General features: G+C 44.4%; 1 protein-coding gene across 1 annotated transcript in view; it reads right to left on the reverse strand.

Annotated features, from left to right (window-relative positions):
• SPTLC3 (serine palmitoyltransferase long chain base subunit 3) overlaps positions 1–17,723 on the reverse strand; it is a 118,305-nt gene that overhangs the window by 49,253 nt on the left and 51,329 nt on the right. The window contains exons 5-6 of the mRNA XM_058679697.1: positions 9,794–9,918; positions 8,586–8,679 (exon numbers count right to left, since the gene is read on the reverse strand). Coding sequence (XP_058535680.1) covers positions 8,586–8,679; positions 9,794–9,918 — 219 coding nt within the window. The remainder of the gene's footprint in view (positions 1–8,585; positions 8,680–9,793; positions 9,919–17,723) is intronic.

Genomic DNA, 17,723 nt, shown 5'->3' on the forward strand with positions numbered 1-17,723 from the left:
AAGGCTTTGAGCTTGGGGGCTCTGACCTGGTGGCTGGTGGGCAGGCAGCGGGTCTTGGCTCTGCAGGCATCATTACCTGGGTCTTTGAATCGCCGAGCACTTGGGATAATCTAACTTGGGGTCAAAAGCTTCAAGCAGGTGTGGGTGAAGATGTGCTTGGCAAGCCTGACTCTGCCCCCAACTTCCAAGTCCCAATGGTAGCAGCAAGCCTTCTGTGTCTGGGAGAGCCAGAGCTAGGATCTTAGAAAAAGAGGGCATGCGGAAACAAGAGAGCCAGCATCTTCTGAGAAGCATGTAGCTAAGCGTATCCCAAGGGTGCTGTCCTTAAGCTCACTTGGTTCTGCTTTTCCGTTCTGTGAGAGCGGCAACACTGCAGCTTCCACTCGGCTTCCTCCTCCCTCGTCTCTCCTGCACCTGCGCTGCCTCTGGAAGCTCCGGTTGGACAGCAGATCGTCCCTCCTGGCCTGTGACTCAGTGTGCTCCATCCGTCTCTGGACCCAGGAACCCAAGGCTGTTGAGGCTGGAACTTGGGTCTCCACTTTACATTTGCTTCCGGGTGTGGGTGGTAGTTTGCGGAAGTTACCTGCAACTCTGTTTATTTTTAAAAACATTTAAAATGTTGATAGAGAGTTATCCCATCTGCTGTCCCTTGTCCCCCTTTTGGGTGGCAGGAATGAATGAGTCAGACCATCACCACTGCCTCTTAGGGTTTGCATTCGCAGGACTCTGGAGTTGGTAGCCAGAGCCAGGCATTCTGATGTGGAGTTGAGTGTCAACCCCTAGGCCCGCCACTGTAATCACTTTGAAAGGCACACTTTTGTTCCCCACTCTATGGGTTGCTCACTAAAAATATTTTCCCATGCCTTTGCCTGGTAGACACTCAACAGACGTCCCGGATGTTTCATAAATGCAAAGATGGGTGGATGGCAGGTGCTGTAGTTTACTGTTTCCGTTTCCCTGCTTCCAGGTTTTATCTTGTTTCATCCATTAAAATTTAGTCAAAATGTAAAATATTAAGTTTTAAGTATGTAAAAACCTGCGGAATCATGCTAAAGTAGTCATTCCCATTTTAAAGAGGGTGATGAGAAAGACTGTGCTGTCTTCGCAAGGGTGGGGTGTGTGTGGGGGGAGGGGGGTAAAGCCATCATGGCCAGGTTCGGCAAGGAATAGCAAGTATGGCGTCTCTTCCTCATGTGATCACCAAGGGCGTTGTTGCACACTGAACATCCGGGGCCTCCAGAGGAGACTGCGCAAATGCTGTCCTCCGGGCTTTCTTCATGCATCTATAAACACCAGGATACAGAGAAGCGTTGCGTGGTTTTTGATGGGTCTCTGGGGAAAGTGCAAAAATCAGTAGGAGCAGATGACCTGGGCCAGATATGAGGATGAGGAAGGTGTTAGGGGCAAGGCCTGCTTACCCTGCATAGGGGGGAGGCAGGTAAACTTTGGGACATGAGTCGAATGGCTGAACCTAGAATGTGAGTACAGAGTGTCCCTTGCATCTTGGGCTCTGACCCTCAGGGACCATGCAGGAGTAGACAAAGCACTGAGGTTGGATCTCCTGAGTGGATGTGCTCAGTACAGGAATAATATGGAAACGCAGTTGTCGGGGGTCCCAGGCAGCAGGATGCTGGCAGCATCCCTGAACCCCACCTGCTGCCCTGGGGCAGAGACACAAGAAACAGATGCTGCTAAATAGTGCTTGCATCATTACCCACCAGGGGGCAGCAAAGGGTACAACCAGCCAGGAAGGGCAGAAAAAAACAGCATCTTACTGCAAAAACAGGGATTCTAGAGTCCGAGTCCTTAGGATGAAATTCCTTCTGTGCTTTTGCTTGGCTTTGTGCCTCGAGAGGGTCACCTCATTAATCTGTGCCTCTATTTCTTTATCTGTATGAAGGGGGTGAAAACAGCAGCTGCCTGTTGCATGCCTGTGAGGCTAAAACGAGTGGATCCATGGAAAGGCTCCTTACAGCAAAGGCTCCATTCGGTTTACCGTCATGGCATCGCCGTGTCTGTCTGTGTAGCACTCTGTCTTGGGGCCCGTGCAGTGCCTTCAGGTTTAAGGGCCGTGGCTCGAGAGATTTTCCGAACGACCTTTTAGGGTGTGCAGTGTTTTCCCACTGACGCCGGCCTCTTTGTCTTTCCTCCTCTGAGCTTTTCTTTTGCTGCTAGGTACAATCTTGGTTCTTCCTCTCCACTTTCTTCCTTAACACACTCCAAATTCTTGGCCTGCCTGGACCTCTGAGCGCAAGGCGGCACCCCGAGCTGGGGACACTTCTCCTCTTTGTGGCCCACTTGAGAACTGGGGTTGCATAAGCCTTTCCTGCACACAAGCATGAGTTTGTCAGCATTCAACTCTCTGGCCCCTTCTCACATCCACTGAATCAGAGCCTGTATTTGCACCAAAACCTATGCCTGGGAACACCAGAGTTTATGAACATTGTCCTAGCATCTATATAACATACACTGGGTGGATTCAGGGCTAAGACACCCTCAGTGCTAAGAGGCTCCGGGTGCTCCTGCACTCAGCCCAGGTGTGTCTATCACAGGTTCTTGAGTGCAGGTTCCTGCTTGCTTCCTCTGAGTGCACCAGTGTCACAAGCAGGGAACAAACCTGTTGCCCTGTGTTGAAATCGGCTCCTGGGGCTTAGTTAGGGAGTGGCTGGAGACACTCTTTTGTAACACCCTGTGAGCTGTCAAGGCAACCTAAGGATGGCCCATGTCCCTGAAGTTTCCCACAGTAGAAAATGCAGAGATTTTTCATGCTTGGCCAATGAGACGCCATAGCTGCCACCAGTTAAGGGCACCATGGCTCATCATAATGGATTCATTTTTAAGCACGAGGGACCACAGCTTTCTGGGCACTGCAGCTAGCCCAGCATATGTCAAGAATGTTAGCAAATGCTCTGTGTGCTGTTCATGTATCCCCCTATTCAAGCTGTTCATTACAGACAGAAGCCACTCTTTGTCCTTTTCCTGGCTGTGGGAACGTACTGGCCTTACTGAGGAGTTGCCCTCAGTTCATCACACTGGGATTTGAGGATCAAACACCCCAGTTGCTCACTTCTTGGGTGGGGTACCACCAAGATGCTGACCAGCACCCAGAATTTCCTGGGGGGTTGAAATCCAGTTGTGGTAACTATGGATAACACCCTCTTCCTGGCTTGCCTCCTTTTCCGTCTCTCTGACTCACCTCCCGTAGAGGACTTCCTGAATAAGCGACCTGCACCTGCGCCTAAATCCTTATCTTAGGGTCTGCTGCGGCGGCGACAAACCAACCAAGACAAAAGCCACAGACTTCAGTTGGGATGTTAATTTCCAGTGTTCATCATCTGTGGGACCTTGGCCAGGTCACTCAATGGCTTTGGGTTTAAGTATCCTCTTTCATAAAGTTACCTGGGTTGTTGTAAAAACTCAGTGTACTAATGATGTGGGTAGTTTAATGTAATGTCGGCACGAGTGAATGCCGAACACATGATACCTCTGATCCAGCCACTGTCCACATTTACTGTTCGGGAAGGTTCTGCTCCCTACTTTTGAATTGTTAGTAATATCCTTTGACTGTTTTGAGTTTTTCCCCCTTTTGAATCCTGTCTAGTTTTCTTTAATTTCATGAGACAGGGAGGAAGGGAGAGAGAGAGAGAGAGAGAGAGAGAGAGAGAGAGAGAGAGAGAGATGAATGATAAATTTGGAATTAGTAGCCAAGTCCACAGAGAATTTACTATGATCTGAGTAGATTAAACCCTTCCTTAGATATATATATTTTTTTCTACCCTAAAAGTTCAAGGGCCTAGAATTCTAATTTTCAGTAGCCCTAAAAATGAAAGGGGGATCCACTGGCATTCCATAAATACAGAACACCTCTCCTGCCATAGTCAAAGGAATATTGCTGAGGGCTAAGGAGAAGACGTGACACACTGAATTAACAAGGAAGCAAAACTAGTCTGGAGTTGCATAAAATCCCATAACCCCAGTGTTCCAGAACATTCTGGTGTAGGTGGCCATCCTTAAGAACCTGCTTTACAAGTTACTAGTTTTCATCTAAACTGGTTGTGTGTGTCATCCATGCACAGGAAGGCAATTTGCCATCTGTGTATCTTTGAGCAATCTCCGTATTATGACTGCAATCTGTGTGGGCACCCTATCACGTGGTACCGTCAAGTGCTCAACGTTATCCTGGGAAGAGAAGCTCCGCGGAGACGGCCAGCAGCACCTGATGCCCCGCGGGAGGCAGTGTCACCTCATTCCTGCACTCTCCGTAGACCTTCTCATTTCCAGCACTCATCAGGAAGTCAGAGGACACTGAACATAAGCTTGCTCTCAAAGGTGACTCTTTCAGGCAGTAAACACCATAGCTGGGAGAATATGTGAATGCTTCAAAGTGGGGAGAAGCATGTCGGCAAGTGAGATCAAAGGCTTTTTGGTATTTGAGACAGAGTGTGCCGCTGCTGTGTGAAGTTGGCACACACAGCCTCTTGAAGTCAACTCGAAGTGGCCACTTGCACTTCTGGAGCTCTCATCCAGAAACGCGAATGCATGCAGTGAATCCAGGTGTTGGCCACACTGTGTTCCCTTCTGGAAGCCAGAGGGGAACTTCTGCTTCCTTGCTTTCTCTAGTTGAAGAAGCTTCTGATGTTCCTCTTCCAACTCCAAGCCCGGCGACGGCTGTGTAGAACTCTCACACCTTGCATCACTATAGCACTTACTTTTTTCCTTCCATTTTCCACACTTAAGAATCCGTATGGCCCTAGCACAGTAGCCTAGTGGTTAAAGTCTTGGTCTTTCACACACCAGGCTCCCATATGGGTGCCAGTTCTAATCCTGGTGGCCCTGCTTCCCATCCAGCTCCCTGCTTGTGGCCTGGGAAAACAGTCAAGGATGGCCCAAAGCCATGGGACCCTGCACCCACGTGGGAGACCTGAATAGGCTCATGGCTTTGGTTCAGATCGGCTCAGCTCCTGCCGTTGCGGCCACTTGGGGAGTGAATCAATGAACGGAAGATCTTCCTCTCTGTCTCCTCCTCTCTGTATCTCTGACTTTCCCACAAAGATAAATAAATCTAAGATTCCTTATAATTACACTAGATCCAATGGATAATCTGTTTCAGTTATTTGATGGGCAATTTGAACTCCTGTAACCTCAGTACCCTGTGCCTTGTATCACAGCATTCACAGCACATGGGCACACTCTGAGGGGTGGCCGTGACTGCAGAGGTCTGGAGAGGCAGACAACGCTAACCTCCCTGTGGATGGGACGGTAGACTCTGGCCCTGACTGCACATAGTTCCTAATGAGTTGCAAAGAACAGCATTTATACAGTTCCAGGACTTATGACTGAACAATTGTACCATCTCAGACAAGTTGCTTAATCCTGAACTTCCTCATTGGTGAACTCCTAATTCATGGAATTTTCAACAGAGCTGAGTCATAAGAAAAGGCCACTGACTCAGTGTCCAGCACAGACTGTATTTTCAGTGTTCGAGGCAGGTCTAAAATAATTACAACTACCATTTATTGTCACAATAAAGACTAAGTATCAACTACCAGATGTACCAAGGGAGGGTAGGAGCAGTAAGTTACTGAGTCTTAAAGAGTTTTAGATTTAATTCTTACTACAAATGATTTTTAAAAATTATTGAGTGATCTTAATGGCAAGAAGTGAGGGAAGCAGAGGTAATGAAAGGGGAGGAGTGGAGTGGAGGGAAGGGGCTTCAGGAAGGGAGAAGACAGCTCCCACTTGCTGGTTGGTTCATGTCCCTAAAAATGCTCCAGGTGGCAGCACTGAGCGCAGCTAAGGTCAAGAGTCAGGAACTCAAAGCCAGTCTCCCTGGGGGGTGCCAGCCGCTCAGCAACCGGAGCTCTCACTGTTGCCTCCTGAGGTCTGCATTCCCAGGAATGCAGTTAGGCGCAGGAACTGGGAATGAGACCCAGCTCTCTGATATAGCATATAAGGGTCTTAACCGTTGGTCTAAATTTCTTGTGTCAAAACTTAACTCTTGGATTATAATTTTAGTTAAGAATGAAACCTTTAAAATAATAATTTATTTGTAAGTAATTTCACACTTCACTGAAAGAAACTGCGTGAGTAACACTATAAACAGCAGTCTCATAGATTTTGCCCAGGTTAATCTATGGACACTGTACCCCATTTTCTCTGCTATCCTAGTCATCTCTGTTACTCTCTGTTTGTGCTTATTTGTGTTAGTGTGTTTGTATGCAGAAACATGCCTACACACACTGCACATACACACACCTAGGTTGAGTTCTATGCCCCTAACTGGCTCATTGTGTCTTCCTGTGTTCTTCTGACCACACATGCCAATGCTGATACAGGGTCCCCTGGTTCAGGAGTGGACTACACGGGGGAGAGGTACTGGTAGATGGGGCTAACTAACCACCATCATGGATAACTCTCTCCCTATAAGCTTGAAGCCAAAGCATACAGGACGCTGCAACAAGGATTGAGTTAGCATTCACCGAGTCTCTGAGTTGGTTTCATGCTGATTTTACATGGCTGCCTAAACATACAAGTCTGTATTCTGCATCTCTAGGGATCAATGATCTAGCCATAATCTTTGTCAACCGTGGACTGGGACTGTGATAAAATGGTAAGAGGAAGAGTGACAACTGTTAATATGGTAGTGTGTGTCTAGTGATCAACCCTGGGCACATTGGCAAGATCCAAGTATAACTTAGATTAAAAATGAAGGAAATAAAATTCCAGGTTTCATTTCCCCTCATAATCATAAGGGGAACTCTGAAAAAAAAAAAGTAGATATCTTAGTCCCAAGCCAGGTATCTAGATTCACTTGGTTTGGAGGTAGGCACAGTCTTTGATCTTGCCTGGATGTTTTCTGGATGAGTCTATTGTGTGACAAGCACCACAGGCTGCTCCCCTCAGGAAAATTAAGAAGTGGGAGATTAGCATGGACAGTCATCCAGTTGGATTGCTTCATAGAGATAACAGTGTGACTGTGTCTCCTTCAGGAAGTGAGTTTATCATGTTTAAACATTTACCTGGATGAAACTACACTGGAACACTTTTCAACTGTATATCCTTTCTCCTGTCAACAGGACCTTTGGCCACCAGGCATCTCTCATGCTAAAGAATCAGAGAATGTAGCACAGTGCGGCCAATATCAAAGGCCTGTGGGCCCTTCATAAAATTGCTTGCTGGTGAACTCAGTGAAGAGTACTCCAAGTATCAATGACCAGTACTACCAGTGTAATCTGAGTCTGCATGTGGAAGGCAGTAATATACAGAGCTGAAAGAGTTTAAGTTGGTTTATCCAAGTTTAAAGCCAAGATTGAGTATCTGTTGCCAAACTGTTGAGATCTGTGGGTTCTTTGGGATTAGCACTGAGTGATCCCCCAGTGTTGTTCTGCAGGGGCTGGCCCTGAACCTCATTCCAATGATTCACCTTTACACAGGTGTGAAATGGTTTGGCAAAGGCTTGCTTAGACCTTAGTCCATTCAGGGAGATCAGGGGGTCTTTTATTTGAATAACTCCAGAAGGTCAAAAAGAAGGTTCACTGGAGAACAGCCTTGCGCGTTTTCCTCCGTCCCCCAGAGATTGACTTGAGATTGTTGCGAGGCGAGCACATCACTCTTTGCTCTCACTTTCATCTTCCAGCGAATTAACAAGGATTGGGGCTGGAGAAGGCTGGTGGACCACAGGGGAAGATGTAATCTGCTTCTCACAAGGCACAGTTATTTTAGGGAAATGTGATGGGGAGGGAAGGCAGGGGAGGAAGATGGTGAGAAGGAAGAGGGGCCTTTGCTGTGTATGCGTGTGCACATGTGCATGTACCAAGAAAGAGAGATGTCCAATGACAAAGAGGAACCAGATCAGAATCTTTGAAATAGGAGGTCCTTATACATCGCACAGTTCAACCAATCATTTCACAGCCACTGAATGCAAGCAGGGCTAAACAGCCCACATAAAGTGACCCAAGCCATCAGGAGAGTCAGACGAGAGAACTCAAGTATCTTTTCCACCTCCTGCAAATTATTCCCTAGCATGCTTCAGGCTGCCTCCTCACCTCTCTGAAACAGAGCCCCTGTCACCTCCACTCCATCAGATAACCCCACAAGAAGATTTCAGTGAAGTTCAGCAGCTGCTTTTAGGGCGCAACATCTCAGCCTTTTGAGAGTGAGGACTGTGCAAGGAGGTATTAATCCAAGGAACAAGCTCATTGTGTACCTGACTGTAACAAAAAGGCTTAAACAAATCTTTAGACTTCCCTAAGGACGCAGTACCGAGAGAAGGAAGAGTTGTGTAACACTTCTTAGCATTAAATGACAATTCCAAGAGAGCAATCATGACTCCAAAAGCCACACAGCATGACCACTAACAGTGCCACCAACGCATTTTGCTTGCACTTAGAAATCTGCTTGTGTAATTCATTTCAACCATTTGTTCCAGGTCACCAGAATTTAACAAGCTAGTAGCGAATACAAACATAATTGCGTTTCATTAGGCCAAGTTCCCAGTTGCAACAGCAAGGAAAAAGTCCCATTAATAATGCTTATTTTTTGGTAGGGACAAGCTGGACATGTTGGATAATTGTATTGATACTCACTGTTGTGTTTGAAGGGCCTTATGATAGCACCGGAGAGTCGGGCCCCAAGCACCACAGATGTGTGGTTTAATTCATCACTTAAAATGAGGCATCCCTGTGCAGAAAACAGAGACACAGCATGCAGCCAGTCAGCCAAATGAAGAGAAAACCCATTGTGGGAACAGCAAGAGCTTCCCTCAACTGTCAATAAGGTCGTCCTAATTTGTGAATGCTATTCTTAATCTTGTTCATTAAATTGAAAGGGATGCATGCCCATGTGGAGCCTCTGATCAGGGTGGAGAGGGTCCAGACGCAGAGGTAGGCGGGTGAGACAAATGTTTCAGTTTTTTTAAAAAAAACAATATCTTAACGTCTTTTATAGAAATAATTTTTTGTTTTTTTTTTCAATGTAGAATCCACCTTAAGATTCCACATTAGACCCCTACACTGTATCATTGTAGGTTGTCATCCTGTGTCAAGTTTTTAAAGATATAAATTTGATCAGCGTACTTACAATGAGTGAACTGATTTCTGACACTTTGCTGTGCCTTATACCGTAAGATTTTGTTTGTTCTTCTGTTTGCATTTTCACACCTGCTGTCACCTTTAGACTCTTAGCACCAACATGCTACAGTTCTTTCAAGCCTCTTTTACTTGTGGCAATCCATCTTTTGTAAAATGCTTCTCTCTCATCACCCAGGGTCCACAGGGACCACCAGGGTTCTCAAAGAAGAGTTCAGGACAACTATTTTTCCTTGCTCATGGGTGTGGCTCCCTTTCCTACGATACCCATTCTGTCTTAGTGTCTTACTTTCCCAGGAGACCGCAAACCGCATACACACGCAGGAGCAAGACACTCCATGGCCCGTGTCTTGCCTCATTTCCGGACCTGTATTCTCAACAAATGGTTTACTGAATAGATATTGTGTCCTAATAAATGCTTAATGAGTAACGACTGTGTTGCAAATGAGACTGAAGTGCCTAACTCTTTGCTTTTGCTGAACTGTCATTGTAGGGGAAATATGACCCATATGGAGAGCTACAGTTCTCTAAGAAGAAATATGATGAGAAAATCAGCTGGACTCAGCTGGAGCCTTTATTTCAAGCTTTGTTTTGTAATCAGCTTCTCCCTAAAAAAATGATCCTTTCAGCCAAACCTGCAACAAAGAACATTCTCAGAGTTCTCAATGATAGAGTGACACATTAGAGAATAACTAACGGGTGCTTACCTTTCCTACTAGTACAGGGATATTCATTGAATTAGTTGCAAATCCCATTCCAAAGACCATAGCTGCTTCGACATTCAGAAATTTAGCCACAAGTTCCTCCAGTTCTTTATGCTTATCCAGGGTACCTGTTCAGAAAAATCAGGCAAGGAGTGAGCCATGTGTTTTTCTAATAACACAACATGAAAAAGTCAAATTCAAGTGTGTAGCCATCACCAACAGACCTGCACAAGGCTAGGTGTGGAAAGCATCTGTCCCCAGTTTAGAAACAATCCAAATGTTTTTCATTCACAGTGAATAAGAATGTGAGACCACACTGTGGAATATTTAAATAACTAAAGACAGCAGTGAGAAGAAAGACTGATGGGCCACCCAGCAATGCGGATATGGGAAAAGTCATTCAAGAGTAGAGGCTGAATGAACTGACGGGTGTAAAGCTCACACACACACACACACACACACACACACACACAAAGTCGGTCTCTGCCTTGGGGAATCAGGATGGCTGTTCCTTTTGTTATGACTGTGGACATGGTTTTGAAGTCCTCTTAACATTCTGTTTCTGGAGCTGGAGACTGGTTACGCAAGTGTGTTTCCAGTTCATTTTACTTATGATTAGGGATTTTTTTCTATATGTTCTTAAAATGCAATAAAAAATTTCCAATGCCACAAATGCTTTCCCTTCTAACCATCTCTCCCTCTCCCTCTCTCTGACGTTCACCACACCTAAATGCAAGCAGATCTCGTGACTTTCACCAGGACCAATAAAACCAGTTATACCTTTGGAACGTACTAGATAGTGAACTCACCCTGCTGTTTAAGTTACTTCATTTAATCGTAGAAGGCTGATAATGCAAGTCTTACTATTTTCCAGATAAGAAAATCGAAGCTTAATGAAGGTCAGATAATAAACTACAGAGATAATGCAGCCTAACTTCAAAGTCCATTTTTGTGACCTTTCTCTGTCCTTTCTTCTGCTTCCTCTTTGGTGCTTTCTGAAACTGTGGATGTTTTCTGTGTTTCCTGTGTATATCCCTGAGATTTCTAGTTGTGCACTTCTCTGTAGAACAGCCACCAGCGATAGCCTTAGTTCATCTTAAGTTAAACTTTAATGTAATTTTTTTATTAATTTCATTGCATTATGTGACACATTTTTTTATGCACTGGGATTCCCCCCGCCCCTCCCCAAACCCTCCCCAACTTTAATGTAATTTTCATTCACTTCATTTACTTTTTATAACTAAAGTACCACCAAATATTTCCAACCAACACAACTTCAAATACAGGATTGTATTTCACATTAACATCTCAATCTGAATTGAGTTGTGCTCTAAGTAAAAACTATACACTGTATTTTGAAGACTTGGTGCAACAGCAATTTTAAAGGCTTGGTTAGCAGCAAGAATGTAAAATAATCCACTAACATTTCTTATGTGGAATACATGTTTCATAATAATATTTTTGATATATCATGTTAAACAGAACATGTTCTTAAATTTACTTCTTAAACTCTTAGATACAGCTATGAGAAAACTTACAATTACACAGTATCATGCATTCTACTTTATTATTGGGAGAGTTCCCTGTAAATGCTGTACTTGAAAGAACAGGAAAATGCACCTGCGGAAAGATGCCATCCTTGGCATCGTGGCAGGACCGAGTTGTGGCTAGGATTGCAGTGGGAGGAATAGCATGGATGGGATTCAGTCAATCCCTGGCATTCTGGACAGGCCACATGGACATGGAACAGGGGCTTGCTTCTCCTTTCTTTTCTAACCACAGTTCATTGATCTCTGTGGCTGTCAGAAGGCAGAATAAAGTGAGGATTCTAGCACAGTCAGTTTGACACAAGACTTGGGATGGGCGTGGGGGTAGGGGTGGAGCTAAATGTGGAAGTTGGAGCAGAAAAGGAAGCTGACACCTAAGATATGAAACATGAGCATAATCATTTGTCAGATTTGTTTTTACCTAAAAGTGATTGAATTTTTTAAAAAAATGCTTATTTTTATTGGAAAGTCAGATATATAGAGAAGAGGAGAAACAGAGAGGAAGTCTTCCCATCTGCTGATTCACTCCCTAAGTGGCTGCAATGACCAGAGCTAAACTGAGCTGAGCTGAGCTGATCCGAAGCCAGGAACCAGGAGCTTTACCAGGTCTCCCACATGGGTGCAGGGTCCCAAAGCTTTAGGCTGTCTTTGACTGCTTTCCCAGGCCACAAGTAGGGAGCTGGATGAGAAGTGGGGCTGCCATGATATGAACCAGTGCCTAGATGGGATCCCAGTGTGTGCAATGTGAGGACTTTAGCCACTAGACTGGCACCAGACCCAAGTGATCAAGGCCCCAAGGGGTAGCCTGTGGGAAGGTCACTGGCCCAAGCATGAGTGCACTACTCTGGCCCCACATCTTCCACAGAATGGAGTCTGGCTCCCTCCCCATGGGTATTTTGGAGGGATTTCGGAGAAGCATTTTTAAGCTTCTCTGATGTTGTTTGCTCTTGCCTTCATGCCATAGTGGCAGCTCCCATTCTGTATTGGAAATCCATTCAGTGTACCACCTTTTCTCCGGAAGTTTTTAAAATCAACTTTCCCTGGGAGAATTGGTCATTTCTTCCATATCAGCAACCTCCATCATGTGAGGATTATAAAAGATTCTTTAAACTGAACTGAGGAAGTTGCTGGCTAAATATTCTCTATCGCAGAACGAGCACTGGGGTTTAGAGAGAGTACCTGAGAACCCGGGACTTCCACAGGTGCTGGTAAGATCATCACAGCTGTTCACAGTGTCACAGATGCCGTGACAACATTGGAGATGTTCTGCTTGGTGAGCACAGTGCTCTCCCACATCAGGGCTTGTAGAATTACATGAGGTTATTTAATGAATATGGGGTGGTCTAGGGAAGATGAACAGAAGCACGCAAGACCAAAGCAGCAAGACAGCTTGGCCGTGTGCACCAGCCTGAGAGCGTGTGTCTTGTTGAGACACAGCATGTCCAAATTCAGCCTACCTGGTCCTTTTCCCCGTGAGTCTTTGCTGTTCAGTGAGTAGCACAACAGCCGTATCCCGACCAATCTCCCAGCAATGCATGAGCACCAGTTCAAAATGAATCAGCATGGTATCTTCCTTCCAGCTCGCTCTCTTCAAACTTGCTATCCCAGCATTTAATCTGTAACAGTTGCATCACTGAAAGTCTTTCAGACAATACAGGATGCACTGCCAAGAATCAGAACCAGCCCATCAGCCAACTAGGAATGGGTGTGTCCAAAAAACCATCCTGAGTGTTGACCATTCATCTTGATTTAAAGAGTAGGAGGAGAAAGGAAAGACAGGCGCCCATCTCAACCCTTCAGACAGCAGCCTTTTTCTGAATTCCCAGTGCATGCTGGTTAATAATTTTTAAATAGATCAATTACTAGTACCGGATGTCTTAAGAGCAATTTTGAATGGAGGAATTTGCATTCATTTGTAGGAAACAGTAACTCAGAATTTAGAAGCAAATTTGAGGGACTCCCTCCAAGGTAGCTGGATATTTCCCACTTCAGGAAGCCATGCCTTTGAAAGTTAGACTGGACTGACCTCAGGAGAAGTAGGGTTCATCAAAGAATAAGAGAACATGGCTCACTATTGCTTTCCTCCTACGTGGGAGAGCAGGGAGAAACAAACTGGTCATTGGAAAATTGACTAACTTGCTTTTTACAAACATTCAAGTCATATGTTGATGTGTAAGAGCATCAAGTTGCAGGTGGGGATTTGAGTTGGTATTTTGGTAAATCTCCCAATTACAGTTGACATTCTGTCCTTAGTATAGGAGTTTTGCCATATTTTAAAACCCCAATAAAGCATGTCTATAATCCTAGGTGAAGGTACAAATAAATCCATGGTATTTTGGTTTGTGTTTCTCTGTATGACATTTTGGTACATTTGAGTGTCAGTCATTAAGAGCCGCAAATTGGCTAGTGACAATGGATCACCAGATAGCTCTGTAATGCATATGTTGACTCTTATTTTTATCCTAATGGTTTATTCATCAAGGGGGGGTTTCCTAAAATATGCTTCATAAGTTAAAGAATGAATACAAACTGGGCATATTGTGTTGCCAGCTCTCTAAGCAATATTTCTACATGCCAACCACTGGATTTGCTGTCGTTGGTCAAATCAATTGAAACTGGATTCAGGATAAAGTGTCAGAATTCTGCTTATGGCCTACATTTTTCTTCTGGGTTTTATTGATGCTGATGGGTTAACAGCAAATACAGCATGGAGTTTGCTGGCCTTCCTACTGACATCGGCTATTAGTGTGGGTGTAATGAGCAAGCCTGTTTCACAACTACCAATGCCTCACTGGTGGCGTATATGAAGACTATTTCCAAAGTGTGTGGATTTATTCCTTTTTGCTCTAGACTGTTATGTTTGTAGACTCTTGCCTGGATTTTACCTAATGGCATGCAATTGTTTGCAATGGGAACTTGCCAGCCACCCCTTTTGACTATTCCATTATGCCGTTGCCACCATTCTACCTCTGGTTCACTTTGCCTGAACTGGTGGTTCCTGTGTTAAAGCCAGCATCAACCCTTCTGCCCAGGGCATCACTCAAGATCCCCTGGGTACCCTGGGTCTCTTTTTTAACCCTTTCATGTGCAATCTGATGAAGGCTCTGGTGCCGTGTGGCCTCTTCAGTGACTCTAGTTTTCTGAGCAACATTCAGTCCTACGTCTGAAACAGACGCAAGTGTTCTTGGGCTCAGAGATCCTCCTGATGGAGTCTGGTCAAACTGCAGAAACAATTTGTGTTTGCTCACCTACCCACAAGGGCATTTTAAAACAAAGGACCCGTCACCTCTTTGCAGGTTAAAGCACTAGAAGATCATTAGACCTGTATGTAAACAAAACCTTCAGTGAAGCCCATCATTAGGATGGGCCTTCAGGTCAAGTTATCCTGTTAGGAGATAACAGCTTTGAATAGAAGGATGTTTCTACCTGCCAGATAGTCGCACTCTTTTTTTTCTAACAAAATTATGTTTGCTTGCACACTGTATGTATTCAAGGTACAAAGTTTTGATATGCCTGTAGATACTGCAAATTAACATGCATCATCTTCCATAATTATAGTTGGTACATTCTAGTTATAGCACAATACTGTTAAGCACAGTTCTCAGGTTTCACATTCATTTAGATCTGTTTATTCTACATATCTGCTGTTGTGTATCTCATTTCCTGCCCCACCCCTTCTGGTCCCTGGTAACCACTGTATATTTGGTCCTTTCTTTAAAGAACTCATATACAAATAAGATCCTGCAATATTTTTTTTAGGTCTGATTGGTTGTACCTGAAACAATGTCCTCCAAATTGTATTTCAAATTTACAGAAAAGTCACAAAAATAATGCCAGAAATTCCCACATACTCTCCATCTCGATTCTTCCCCATATTATCATTTTATCATATTTTCTGCAAACATCTGTATGTGTGTTTACCACAGGTTCTTTAAACATCTGCATACACACGTAGCTATTTCAACAAGTTCATGGGAAAATAATATTACAATGTTTTATTTTGGAGCAACAATTTTTTAAATTGTACGCTTTTCCCACATAATACATATTTCCATGAATAATGTCAAGACTAGAGAGATTTTTTTGTATAAAAATAAACATCTTTCGGGCCCGGTGGCGTGGCCTAGTGGCTAAAGTCCTCGCTTTGAATGCTCCGGGATCTCATATGGGCACCTGTTCTAGTCCCGGCAGCTCCACTTCCCATTCAGCTCCCTGCTTGTGGCCTGGGAAAGCAAAGGAAGACGGCCCGAAGATTTGGGACCCTGCACCCACATGGGAGGCCCAGAAGAGGTTCCTGGTTCCTGGCTTCGGATCGGCACAGCACTGGCCGTTGCGGCTCACTTGGGGAGTGAACCATCGGACGGAAGATCTTCCTCTCTGTCTCTCCTCCTCTCTGAATATCTGATTTTGTAATAAAAATAAAAAAATCTTTTAAAAAAAAATAAACATCTTTCAAGTCCTTTTTCCACAAACTTCTTGGCATAGCCTCATAGGTGTAACTTCTATTGAATTGCTTAAATTAATTGCAATTGTGCTGTCCAATTACCCCTACCTATTTGCTACTTTCTAAAAACAGGGGAATTCTCTTATGTAATGAGAGTACTATTTTCATGGATACCAACTATTCTCTGTACCACAGACCTAATTCAGATCTTCTTCTCTCACTGTTAAAATCCACTTTATTTTGAAAAAATAGAAGGAAGTGGGATAAAACCATTTGTCATGAATACCTACCTCCCTACTTCATATCATTAAGTACCATGATTCATTTAAAACTCACCTCTGCATATATACTCAAATACTCTATAATCCTCACACCCAGACACATTATGTAACAGCCAAATTTTCCTTGTTTTACCAGTGGGGAAAAGGGCAGAGAAAATGATGACGAGACCCAAAGGGGACCGAGCTAATAAATACGGACCATCCACTGAACAGTGTGCCAGTTTACCACACTGAAACACGCTGAGTCTTATCTCAGTTAGCTTTCCTACAACAAGTGTCATTATCCTTATGTTATGGATGAGGTTACACGAGTTGGAGAGTTTGATCCACTCTTATCACTCCTGGAGGCTCAGAGTTAGTCTCAAGCCAAGATTCATGCCCAGCATGCTGGTCTCTACAATTTTCACTCTCCCTCGGCAATCTCCACACCAGGAAACTCCAGCAGCTTCCAGTCTAAGGGATTCTGCAGGTTTTAAAATGCATGAGTATCTAGGGGGCAGCAGTATGATATAGCAGGTCAAACTGCAAGCCATGGTGGACTGCGGATTGTAGCTCCAGCGGCTCCACTTCCCATCCTGCTAACACACCTGGGAAGGCAGCAGAAAATGATTCAGTTCTTGGGCCCTTCTACGCTTGAGGAGGTCAGGATCAAGATCTTGGCTCCTTGTTAGACCTCGCCTCACCATGGCTCTCAGAGGCATTTGGGGAGTATACCAGTGGGTGGAAGAACTCGATCATTCTGCCTTTCAAACAAATAAGTAAATCTTTTAAAAGTGTATGTCTATATATGCTATTTTGAATATAACAGAAGAATTTATTGAAATGTTAATATATATGTTTTGCCCTTAGGGTTTTTTTTCTTTCATAATTACTATTTAATCAGGCATTAGTCAACTTTTTAATTTGGAGGAGTTTGATGATACAGGGTTCTAAGTCGAAATTCCTTCCTTCCTGTCTTTAGAGACATTTACACAAGTTGAAGGAACTTCATCAGACTTACTCTGCCAAAAGGGGCAGGGAATCTTAGGCTGAGAGAGTAAGCTTGAGAATTTGATCACGATGGTGGCCAACGGGTCCATGCATATCCTTTGGGGGATGGGTGGCTTCCTGGGTACAGTGGCAATTTGCAAGGTTTGTATGCCAGACGTTTGGATTTCTAGCCTCACCAGAGACTTGGATGACTGGGACTATGTTCATGGAAACAGTTAGCTAGTGTGTGATGGAGACCAAAGACCAAGAGACACTATTGATGTTTGGGAGCCATAGGGCACCCTAAAACATTTTCTCACTTTTGAAGAATGACAGTTCTTCTCCAATGCCCCCCCCCCCCCCCCAAAAGGACTGAAAATGGAAGATTTAGATTGAGACTGGGATTGTTCTGTGTGGTTTTGGAGTTCTCAGTTCTTCAGTGATAGAGCTTATTCCTTCTTGGCTCAATAAAAGACACTCAAAGGACGTAGCATATCCATGTTGGGGTGGAGCTGAAAAGAACATTTACATGTTCTTTTTTTTTCCTGAGGGATGATGACAAATGGCCTGAATAGGCAGAGGAGGCAGGGGAAACCTGAATAAGCTTCTAGACCCTGAAACCTACATTTTTTCAACTTTGCCAGTCAGCCTCAGGTGAGGTCAAGTCACATGTTTAAGCTATGCTCTGGTAG

Source organism: Ochotona princeps, chromosome 22 (genome assembly GCF_030435755.1).
Source record: "Ochotona princeps isolate mOchPri1 chromosome 22, mOchPri1.hap1, whole genome shotgun sequence".
Lineage (NCBI taxonomy): Eukaryota > Metazoa > Chordata > Mammalia > Lagomorpha > Ochotonidae > Ochotona > Ochotona princeps.